Below are 12897 nucleotides of genomic sequence, written 5' to 3'. Positions count from 1 at the left end.
CGGTTGTACAAAAATAAAAAATATAGTGAAAAATGATAGAAACCCCTACAAACCGAAAATAAGACTACTAGCCGGCTAGACTTACACCACATAACAAAACAACACAAGACACCACAGTACAACAACCCAGAAACTAATCCGAAATATACCAAGCTAAGTACACCGAATACATAAACCAAATAAAGTACTAAAGAAACTAGAAAGCAGGTCTTCGGATGTGACGTGGGAACCAACAGACAGGATACTCCAAGCGACTCCACAAATATCTACCTTATGCTTGAAATAAAAATATATCAACGGTGTGAGTTCAACAACTCAGCGGATACCAGATAAATAGGTATAATAAGTTATAACTAATAGTAATAATCATGCGATACAGTTTTCTGAGCAATAAAGAAAATGCAACTGAAAAGGCTGAAGAAAACTGTACTCACCAGGACCTCCTATCTGAACATAAGGGTAGTCATACCAGATACAACATGTCACCTATATGCATGTCAAACATATGCAAACACTTAAATGCAGCAACCAATATGCAGCAATCATAAGCAATAAATGCAATCATGTAAAATGATGCAAAATGACATGTGTCACCCCTGACGCCAGTCAGCCATCTCACATGCGATGGTGAGACCGAGTGTATAGGGCTATGACAACTATGCACTCTGCCATCACTGCTCCTGAGTGATCGAGTGGACAGGATGTTGTCGGAATACACCTATCCTCCTACCCTAAACAGAGTGGGGCAGCGCAATGCTCTCATCTCCCTCAGACAGTCTAGAGGAGGGATCCCTGCTGGCTATTACGCTGCGTCACCACTACCCATGAGCGGACCAGGGGAGCCTAACAGAGCAAAACTACCACACACCCTGCCTGATATACCACTAACTCATGAGTGGTTGTGTGTGCAGATCCATGTACTAGCGATGTGCTCAACAATAATGGAGCTGACAATCGCACAACATGCAATCATGCAAGATGGTGCATGACACTAAGCATGTAAATCCTGATCATAACCACCTCTACACAATATGTGCCAAAAAGGAAAAGGGATCCTACACCAATGATCTAGGTAACATAAATCCAAGTACCCAATTCAGATATATCAAATAACTAGACTACTACACAGTAGGGTAATGTATGTCATTATTCCTATGAACAGGAGTAAACATGACAACAAACAAGAGAATATAAGCATGAATGCATAATAGACAAGAATATAGGCAAACTACAAGAACCAAATAGTGACATACCAAAGTAGATGCAAACATAGTCATTACTACTAGCAATAAACTATTATGCATTTCTAAAATGACTATATCAAAGAGATAAGTCAGAAGTACCCGCCTAAAAAAAAAATGGAGATCGTATCCAAAAGATCTCACGTTGAGATGCCCGTCTTGAATCAAGTCCTGCATATCAAACATATAATTTAACTACTTTACTATGTATTCAGTAGCTAAATAAAATTCCTATTAAATCAGGAAACCTTAATCCATCGATCAATTACCCAATAACCAATCCATCCCTGAATGATCAATCTTCTACATAATGAATCAAACTAATCCAAACAAACTCAGCCAACTTTGATCGTGCTAATGTTGACCCGCGATCGGAGAAGTTTGATGCTGGAAATTGGTGGCTAGAGTTGGATGACGCTGCTAGCCACCCAAACAGATTCCCCAAATTAGCATTGTACCTAGACCTATACTTTAGATCAATCAAGCTTAATTCAACAACCTTACCCAATCTAGATCAGAAGTAGCTGCTGGCTTGTGATGATGGTTTGTGAAAATGACCACGCCTAGCCGGTGTGTAGGCGACACTACTTCAACCTAGTCCAAATGGCAATCGGAAGAGGGAGATCGTAGTGTAGTGAAATCGAGGGGTAACCGGAACTCTTACCTGACTTGTGGTTGTAGCTTCACCAATCTAAGCTCGCTCACAGGAAACCCGCGATGGATCGAGCTAGGGCTGCTGGCGCTAGGGCAGAGGGAAAGAGCTGGTTCTGCGTCGGTGACGAAGAGGAGGGAAAGAGGAAGGAGACGAGAATCGGGGCAGAGGCGATCGACGTCGATGCCCGGCGACCGACAAACGGTGGTGTGGCCTCACGTGGCGATGGCAGCATTTTGCAAATCGTGTGAGGCGAACTCGAGGCAAAATACTCGAGGCTTCTCCTTGGCCACCGGTTATTATCCGCGAGGGAGAAGAGGAAGAGGCATCGCGGCGAAGCCAGTTGAGGAAAACGAAGAGGGGGTTGGCGTCAGGTTGGCTAGGGCACGGGACAGAGAGGAATCGGCGGTGGCACGAGCTCGATTAGAGAAGAGAAGGAGGGGTTCGGTGATGCGGCGTAGAAGAGAAGAGAAGGAAGGTGGAGATCGCGGTGTTGAGATGAGGAGAAGAGATCGAGAAGAAACGGCGGAGAGGAACACAGCATCGGGGAAGAGGAGGAAACAAAAACAAAAGGAATCAAAAAAATTCAATAAATACCTAGGGTTATCTTAATTAAACCCTAAGTTCACTCCTTAATCAACTCTCAATTAATTTGGATATTCTAAACAGACTTTTCCCAAGCTAATTAATTCATTCTCGTAAACTCGTCATACGAGCTCCAATTAATTTTCAGAAAATTTCTAAAAATTCCTAAAAATTCTCTTAATGTTATTCGTCCATAAAACTTTATTATTCGATTACAGTATCTTACAGTCGGGAAGAGGATTCATTAAAAGTATGAATCCTCGAATAATGGAAAAAGAATCATTCAAATCCATACGGAATTGCATGACTCGTTCGTTTTCTTCTCTTTCAGCGAAGCCCTTGAGACCACCACAAGTGCAAGTAATTGGGTCGTGGTATGAAGATAGTTCATCCCAAAGAGTTTCATCTTGGTATAGTAGATTGACACAGATTGGTGTCCTTGTCGAAGTTCCACAATTTCTTAAAGAATTTGAAAAATCCGAGAGTCATTCCCTTGCGAAAATCTATCTTGTAAATCATTCATACATCGGTTGTGGATTCTGTATAGATAATACTACTTGCAATGTTAGAATTAACAGGGTTAAGAATCCATGAAAGTACCATGTGATTACAACACTCCCATGTTTGAAATGTATCATGATTTTCTTCTGGCCTCTTGATTGTCCCGTTGATGAAACTAATTTTGTTCTTTGCACTTAAGGCAATGCGCATTGCGTGACTCCATTTCCAATAATTATTTCCTTTGAGTGGTTTGGAGACGAGAATGAGATTGGGGTGGTCGAATGATGCAAAGAGAGAGGATCCGATTGGTTGGCTCCCTTCTCCTTCGAGCTTTCTCCCATTATTTTAGCGGAAGTATATTGTTTTCATAAACTTTGTTTTGATACCATAAAAATATGAAAGTATGTAGGGAGAAAAGCTATATTAATTCTGTATATATAAAATAATAGTCAATTACAAGAATATATACAACTTCATAATACATAAAATAAGCAAACAAAGACCTAATTTAATATGAATTAATTACATAGAATATATTTAGGAAACCATATTTAATTAAATTAATTTGGTCAATCAATTAGAATCATTTGTCAATCAATTAGAATCATTTCTTTAATAATATCCTTTAATATTCATTAGCTTTAGTATATAAACATTATCATTAACAAATTGAATTATGGATATGAAACGACCACTTCAGTCTACATTACACGGAGATCAATTTATATTTAATATTCATAGATTTAGCACACCAACATAATTATAAAAAAAAAATTTAATTATGATGAAAAAGTAATTCAATTCGATCCGAGATCAATCTTATTCAATATTCATCAAACTTATTACACAAACTTGATGATGGGCAAAGCAAATGCTCTACAACTTAAACTTATTCATCTCTCACACTTAGGTAAATTTCAAAGGATAAACTGGTGTCTTGTCCGGAAAAAAGAGACCAAAGAACTTCTCCAATTCCGCCGGACCTTTTTGATTCTCGTTGAACATCGCGAACAAGTATGTCTCAATTGCAACCTCAGGCTTCTTTGGTGTCCCTTTCGCAACATGGTTGATCAAATTTTGATTGTAAGTGCCAGCATTGTTGACTTCCGCTCCAAAGTCACCGCCGGATGGCCAACCACTCTCGGAAACCACCACACCCACACTAGCCCCTCCAACTTTCTCCATCGCTGCATTGACCGAATCCAACATTGCATCAAATAGATTTTGGTATCCAAAATTTCCATCTTGAACTATCACCCCGGTCGCTTTGAATAATGCATAGTCCAATGAAATATCCTTGGAGTTATCCTTGTACGCAAAATATGGATAAATGTTCACAAGGAGCGGAGCCTCATTCGCCGCGAGGAAATGCACAATGGGGCTGATGATAACTTTTGCCGCGACCGTGAAATCCCCGGCCGAAGGCGGATATGAAGCCCCGAGCACGGTCATGGCCACCGAAGTGGTAACTTTGATGGTGTTAATGTTGTTCGCGAGGAGTGCACTTTGGACATTGCACATGGCGGGGAGGATGAACTGAGCCATATCACTCGGAATGATCTCATTGCCGACGTTGATGTAACGAAAGTTGACATTGCCGATGTGGGGGACTATATTGGTTTTGACCCAATTTTGAGCCGCCGAAACATCAAGGGCCAATCGTTGCACGTCTTGGTTGAGCGTCCCGACTATGAGACTTATGTTGGATCCAGCCAAGGCGGCAAGCACATCAGGGTACGGTTCATAGATTCTCATGCGATCGATTTGGTTGGACTTGAACAGAGCCACAACCTCTGGAGGTGGTGGCAAGTTATTTCCTACCCTTCCATAACAAACTCCAATAGCACTCACTCCTGCCCAAAATTCATATTAGTAAATAATAATTAATTACACGAACATTTTAAAAATATTTTAAAATATAAACAAATAATAATAATAAAAAAAATAATTATGGGAAAAATTACTTGTCGGAACCATAAAAGCAGTCGAGACGATTAGCACCACAATGGCAATGGAAGAATAATGAATATTTCGCATAGCCATGGCTTTGCTTTCGTAGTAGGTAGAACGATAGATTAGTCGTGTAGAAGTAATGTAAAACTCTAGTTATATAGAGATGGTAATGGTGACTTTGAAGGTTATTTGGAAACATAAGGAGAAAAGAATTAAAATATTAATAATGATTCAACGTGTTTCCTTAGCAAGTAATATTTTTTTTGTAATAAATAAGTTACTAATTAGTTTTATAATAAATAGAAAATATTAAATTCATGTAAATTCTAGAGAAATAAAAATATATATAAGAAAGAAAACCCCTAAATATAATAATTTTTTAAAGGTCTTAAAAACCAGCATTTATATTTTTTTCCTTTGATATATTATTATAATAATCTCTGTCGATGCTATTAATAGAAAACAATGAAAGTTGAAATTATAGTTTTTTTTTTCAAAAACACTTTTTCATCAATGAGAATATTTTTTATTAAATTATAATATTATTTTTAAAGTATTTAAATAAAAATTAAGATCATAGTTGAAATTTAATAAGATAATATAATTTGTAAATTGATGTGATTTGCACTCATAAACTTTTTTTTTTTAAAAAAAATGCCAAGCTCAATATGTCAAGTATTGCTTGTTATTGTATTTATACTTACAAAAAAAACTTGAATAAATTCTGGTATTTGCATATTTTGGAATAGGAAATTAATGAACATTCAGTATGGACGAATGGATTGTAATGATATAATCAATCACACAAGGCTTGTACTTCTCATTGATAGATATTGATATTGTCTGAGACGGTTGATGAAAGAACCATCGGTAAGTTGACGTTGATATTTACTTTATTGTCAATCGCCAAAGAACAATAGAAATTGGTATAGGAATTAATTAGGGTCTAAATGAAAGAAAACAAGAAGAGAGTTAGAATGACGAACGAGGGTTCTTCAGTGCAATTCCTCTTATGCTCAAGTCTCCGATAGAGGAGAATGAAGAAGAAGAAGAAAAACGGTGATTTGGGGTTTCTAGAAGTCTAAAGGTGTGTGTGTACCTACGGCCACAAGAGAGGGCGGCTTTTTATAGAGTTGTGATTATTATACTCTTACGTTTTTCAAGTGTTCGGAGATTTACATTTGTGTTACCCATGTTTTCTGAAATAAATAACTATTGTACCCACCTATTTCGGACTAAATAGTTGCGGTTTCCCTTAGAAATAATGACTATGTTATCCTTATCTTTTGCGAGCAACAGCTCCTCGTCATTGTTGTCGGGGTTCCAATCTAGATCTAGGAAACTTAGAGTTAGAGACAACTAGGGGTTGGAGAACACCCAGAATTGGGAATGACCCGGAGTCGCAGATCACCCATAGTTGGAAACAACCTGGTGTCGGAGATTACCTGGAGTCGGGGAAGCCTTGGAGTCAAAGATCATCTTTCTGTTGACGTAGAGCCAGAGATGACGCGACACTAGGAAGGACATTGATTTGGGGAGTGACCCAGAGCAGGGAGTGACGTCGAGTCTGGAACAATACAGAGCCAACTATGGCATCGGATCAGGAACTACATAGAACCGACTTGGGCGTCGAATTGGAAATGACACAGAATCGAGAGCGACACAGAGTCGAGGAGCGGCCTTCTGTTGACTTTGATGACCACTTCAGCAAGATATTGACTTCTCTTCAACCAAGTGGCACCATTTGAGATTTCCTCCCATATCATCAGTCTCCCTTTTAAGTACTGTTTAAGGAGATGAAAGTCGGACTGACTGAACTATTATGTAGTCGAATATAGTAGTTCAATCTGTCCTGACTGTAACAACCACATAGTGAATCCTAAATGTGTTACAATTGACATTGCGCGTTAAATGTGGCCATGCCTATTAAATGTGCACCATATGCAATCTATCTCAACCCTCAAGTCTGGAATATGTCAGTATGTTTTCGAGGTTGTATCTTATTAATGTGATGTGACCACTTGCAAAGAAAATAGAGCATCATCCGAAGTGCAATGATTACTGAGGTTTGGTTTGATCCATGTGCTCAATGAAACAGCTAGAAATCCATCTCACCCTCGTGATTACAGAGATCCAACGGTCATAGTTGAATGAGAGAGGGTATATTAGGTCAAAGAGATAATGTAAAATATGACACACAAATAATAATTAAATAATAAGATTATTTGACATATAATCTTATTAGTTTTTTTAGAAATTTTTAGAAATTTTCTGAGATTTAAACGAAGTTCATATGAGTCGTTTAAGGGGATAAAGCTATCCGACGTAGAGAAAGCCTGTTTGGAATATCCAAAATGGGAATTGATTGAGGAGTGTACTTAGTGTTTGATTAAACAAAACCTAAGTTCATTGGCTATTTTTATTTTCCTCACCTCCCATCGCCGCACACATCTCCGCCCGAGCTCTCCTCACCCCATTTCCTCTCCCTCTCACCTCTGCCCACTGTTGTCGACGCCGCCCGACGCCGTGCAGCCCGACGGACGCTGCACCATCGCTGGTGACCCTTGTCATTCCAGTAGAAGCTATGTTGGGATGCTAGTGTTGCCGATCCACTGTGCCCTAGCTATCCTCACCGCCCAATCTCCTTCGCCCTCTCCTTTCTCCTCTCCGGGTTGCTGCCGACTGCAATGGCCGACGCCAGTCGTCAGCTGCCAACCACCAGCCGCCGTGAGACTTGACAGTAGAACACCGGTGCCCTAGGTTTTCAACTGCCTTGCCTGATCGCGTTGCCGACGCTGGGAGAAAAAGAATTGACAAGGGGATTAGTGCAATCCTATCCCCTTTGCTCATGGAATCGGGAAGATTCATCACCTCTTCTTCCCGACTACAGTCGCAGACCACATCTCCCTCCACCTTTTTGCATCATCGCTGACCACCACACTTGACACTTTTCTTCTCTGATTATCCTTTGGTCAGTGTGTACGCTTGTTGGTATGATTTGGGTACATGAATCAGATTATGTGAAATTGGTTTGAAATACTTGTAGCTTTTGGATCAACCACCCTTCTTCCAGCAGCAGCTTCACAGTAGCTCCGATCTGTCTACCTCTGTGAACCACCATCGCTATCCGTTGCTGCCATTGAAGCGACCACTATCAGCCAGAATCTGTCGCCGAGCTAGGGCTATCGTTAGCCCAAGCATTGCCGACACAAATCTGTGGTAAGGATATAGATTTAAGCTTGATTTGAATTACAAGACTAATTAATGGATTCATGATGGTTACTGTTTTGATTTAGGGCTGATGTAGATTGAGGTTTGTGGTGGTTTGAGATTGTTTGTGGTTGTTGGGACAACCCTTGTAGCAGGCCGTCACTGTTTGTAGTTGATCCACAGCTTCAAACATCTTTTCGGATGTGAACTCCTTCGGCTATGAGCCACTAGTGACCATCAATGGAATTTGGTGAGTACTGTTTGAAATGCTAGTTTAAATGGAGTTATTTATGGTATGATTTAATCTATGAAAAAGAATCTAGATTAATCCTTGGAAATAATTAATTGATATGAGGTGAGATTTGATGTTATTTCCAGTTGTGGTTTGGTTGATTAGTGGATTGGTTAATTTAGAGGAGTACATGAATGTTGGCGGAATCATTAGATTGGTATTGCGATTAGTGGTGATGGGTTGGATTTATACAGTTTTCTTTTGGTAGTATTGAATGGATTGTAATTAAGGATTCATGGTTGAGAGTAATAGAAGTTAATCATTGATTAAAGATAATTAATGATCGATTTGAATAGGGTTCCTCTATGGGATTGGATCTTTTGATTTAGTTGGTTGTTGCTTATCTGATTAGCTAAATTGTACAATATATTATTTGCAGGATATTGATTCAGACGAGTGTCTCGACGTGGGGATTATTTATCGCGATTGTCAGATAAATGCGGGTATTTCTTGCTTTATCTCTTTAGCATATTGATCTTGGTGCATGAGCTAAATGTTCAGATAGTGACTGTGTTCATCTTGACTCCACTCTTATTTTTCCTGTGTTTGATACTTCTACTCAATCTTTGAGCTACTTGTTTCTATATCTATACAGTCTCTCGTTGCTATCTATGATATTTAGCAGATACTAGACACATGATACTAGATATTAGATATTGGATATATATAGATACAAGATATCATGTTTACTTATTTTGACTGCTATTTATTCATGTTTTAATTGAGCATGTTGGCTTTATGTAGCATACCTAATTTCTGTTTATATATATGATGGCTGCTGCATTTTACGCATCATGTCATTGCATGCATGCCGACGACCAAATCTTCCTTGTGGTTGAGAGGGTCGTTGGCTAGGGCCGCACACTCGGCCACTCATGGGTAGTGGTAGCTAGAGCGTGCCGCTTGTCCTGACGTGCTCCCACTCGCTCACTCATGGGTGGTGATTGTTGGAGTTGTGAGCAGCAGGGACTCCAATCGCAGATGTAGCTATTTAGCTACTATGCAACTGTCTCCTCTGCCACTCGAGAGTAGTAGTAGCTGGAGTGATGTACAGTCTGTCATTGTCCTGACCTCTCGACCATACAAAGGTCATGGTACAGGAGGGTGGGTGAGAGTGACCATCCGTGCATACGTTGGTATTATTATATTGCTATTGCTTATTTATGCTGTTGTTGCTTACTTATGCTGCTATTGCTTATTTATGCTGTTGTTGGTTACTTATGCTGATATGCTCACATAGGTTTAGATAGATACCTGAGGTATGAGTTTAGACAGTAATTTGCCTATTGGTAATATGTATATACCTCACATGTTATCCATGTAGGTGTGAGCAGTACTGTAGCAGGTCTTTGTTGTACCTGACCTTCTATTACTAGCCTAGGATATGATTTCATGTATCGACACTTATTATGATATCACTGTTGTATCTCCTATTTTCCCTACGAGACTGTATACCTTTGTATCTCTAGTTCTTTAGTATGTTCATGCACTATTTGTCTATTACCCGCTGAGTCTTAGTACTCACCACCCCTTAAACTGGTTTATTTCTCCAGGTACCAGGTAAAGGATTAATGGAGTCGCCTGGAGATCCTATCCGCCAATCCCATGTCACATCGAGCTTCTTCTACCGTTAGTGCTTTCTTTTGTATTGTTGATTTTGTACTTGTTCTTGTATTTATGTATTCTTTTGTATGGAGTTTTATTTTGTGGTATCTTGTATTTGGTTTGGTGATAATGTGTTAAGTCGAGCCGACTCAGAGTTAGATGTTTTGATCGTTTCATGTTCATTATTTTATGATTTCCGCTGTGCTATGTTTTAGTCGAGTGGGCTGCATTATTAACTGTGTGATTATGCTATATTTCAACTGTGTGGTCTGCATTATTAATTGCGTGGTTGTGTGTATATTCTAGTCATACGTGGATGGTGTATTTTGTATGTATGTATGTCTCAGATTGTCACCGGTACAAGGGAAATGCTGTCAAAATTTTTTAGTAGGGACTCCTTTGGGGGCGTGATAATTTATTGGTATCAGAGCGAGGTTTACGAGGCCTATTTATTGTGTTTTGGTATTCCGTGATTCGGTTTCTCGATGTGACTTTTCGAGTTTTGGGACTAGGCAGCGACAGAAATCTCCAAGCTATTGGAGGTATGTTTACATATTGTTATCTTACATTTCTGTTTGTACCTGCATAGTTATTCTGATAGTTATGTCATGTATTAGTACTCTTTTATTAGTATCTATCTAGTTGTTTGTAGCATACATCACATGTGTTGGGTCAATCATTGATCACGGTTGACCCTACTGGAGATCAAGGATTACAATCTCATGGGATTTCCTTTACCATACCACCAGTATTATTAGTTTCTGTTATCACTAGTTTGGTAGTGGATAGTATCTGCTAAATATCATGTTGTTTCGATTAGTAGAGGACCGATGTACCCTTGTTGACTTGCTTAGTAGAGTATTGATCTACTCTAGTTTGTTCGGTTCGTAGAGAATCAATTTACTCTTGATGTTTCAGTTAGTAGAGGACCAATTTACCTTTGTTGACTTGATTAGTAGAAGAATGATCCATTCTTGTCGGTGTAGTTAGTAGAGTACTGAGTATTTTTATTAGTTCAGTCAGTAGAGGACTGAATTACACTATTTCATGAAGATTCTGGCCTTTGGGTTATTAGTCTTTCGTTAGATAACCTAGAAGATACATTTGAGTACATGACTTGTACAGACGTAGAATGGACTGAAATATCCATATACCATTATTGGCTTGAGTAGTCTGTAGAGGATCGATGTATCCTATTCTATGGGGACTTTGACCATGGATTGTATGTACTTGATTGGGTAACCTAGAAGGTACATTCAGTTAGTTGACCTCTACTGTTGTGGGATATTGTAGAGCTAGTTGCTTAACACTTACGAGATATAACCGTTACTCGGTTGTATAACTTGGTGAGTACATTCAGATATATGACTTGTGCTGGTAAAGAAAAGATGATGTTAGCTGCGTATCCTTTACGTGACTAGACACCACGTGAAGGAAGATGCAGAAGACTACTTATGAGAGTAGAGCATTCCTTGTTGATGATTATGAGATGCTCTAGAGAGATAGTATTTCTTTACCTCCTTCTGTATAGCTTGCCATTAGTTCTTGAACCTAAAAAGGAGGAATCGTGGTATAACGGTTTATAAGGCGATGGTTAGCCGACTCACCTAATGTTCTTTCGTGGGAGATCCTGACTCATGGACCGATTGGATATGATTAGATATCCTTGATGATACCTAGAGATATATGACCTATAATTATATGGAGAACATGATGTTAGTTGATTAACACCTCTGTAATCGAGCTGTTATTAAGTGAAAATATCAGACGATGATTTTCGAGGAGTAGAGCGTCGATTGACAGTTATTTTGATCGACTATCTAGTGATAGGGCTCCTCTGCCATTTTTGTATGTGGCTTGTCACTAGAGGTTACTGAACCTCTAGAGCAATCGTAGTATGTGTTACAACACAATGGTTAGTTATCTCAGCTAACATTATCTCCATAAGTAGCTCAAGACTTTGACCACATGATCATTTATTAAAGGTCTTGAAAGTTATATTTTATATCAGAGTGTTCGACCTTTTGTCGATAATTATTGGAGGACATTTTATAGGTATGCTTATAAGATTTGTGGTGATATTCTATGATAGGTAGACTTTCAATCAGGAGGTTGAGTGACCCTTTAGACTTTGGGTTGTCAATCCTTTATTGTGGATATTTGAGTATCTGAAGAAAGAGATTTGACATACTCTTTGGATATTTTTGGATAGGATTAGTAGGGTTTTTATACTCATATCGGATTGACCATATCTCTACCATTTGGGGAGTTGGTCACTAAGAAAATTATCAGGTTTGATTGATATTGAGGATGATTTGAGATTGATGGATATTACTAGATCAGACGTGGTGATATGTTATTTGTTGATGATCTATTCGTGGATGTTTGACTTGGTGATCTATTATTTGGTATTTGATGTTGGTAGCAACATGAGGAGTAGCATTTGTATGCTATTTATGGAGTTGGTGATTGTAGTTGATGATCAGATTACAGACTTGTTACCAGTGATCTTACTTTTGAGTATGCTTGTTGTATGGACATTAGGAGTCCTTGATATTGCCATTTTGGCTTACAGTGCCCTAGATATTTCCATGAACTCGATGAATTTGTTATTCTAAGGATATTTGGATCAGTTGATATTATCTTCATTGACGAGGTTGTGATATATGCCCGATTCGAGGTGGATCACGAACACCATTTTCGCATAGTTCTAGAGATGTTTCGATGGGAACATTTATATGCGAAGTTTAGTAGTGCATATTTGATTGTCTTCTATGAGATTTCTAGAACACATGGTCACCAGTAGGGGTACAACTATGGATCCACAGAAGATACAAGCTGTTACTAGTTGGGGGTAG

The 12897-nt window shown here is 38.9% G+C and overlaps 1 protein-coding gene and 1 long non-coding RNA gene across 2 annotated transcripts; one reads left to right on the top strand and one right to left on the bottom strand.

Annotated features, from left to right (window-relative positions):
* Positions 1-3885: 3885 nt before the first annotated feature.
* Positions 3886-5022, bottom strand: LOC122054796 (glucan endo-1,3-beta-glucosidase-like). The gene is made up of 2 exons (XM_042616227.1): positions 4944-5022; positions 3886-4832 (listed from the first exon to the last, which is right to left on the bottom strand). Exons 1-2 carry the CDS (start codon positions 5020-5022, stop codon positions 3886-3888), a joined length of 1026 nt encoding a protein of 341 aa, XP_042472161.1.
* A 2324-nt stretch (positions 5023-7346) lies between these two features.
* On the top strand, positions 7347-10224 carry LOC121968188. Its single transcript, XR_006107986.1, has 5 exons — positions 7347-7903; positions 7979-8151; positions 8229-8392; positions 8814-8877; positions 9988-10224. It is a non-coding gene; the product is annotated as an uncharacterized LOC121968188 (long non-coding RNA).
* Positions 10225-12897: the final 2673 nt, after the last annotated feature.

The sequence above is a fragment of the Zingiber officinale genome, chromosome 3B (assembly GCF_018446385.1).
Source record: "Zingiber officinale cultivar Zhangliang chromosome 3B, Zo_v1.1, whole genome shotgun sequence".
Taxonomy (NCBI): Eukaryota; Viridiplantae; Streptophyta; class Magnoliopsida; order Zingiberales; family Zingiberaceae; genus Zingiber; species Zingiber officinale.
This window is presented reverse-complemented; position numbering and strand designations above follow the sequence as displayed.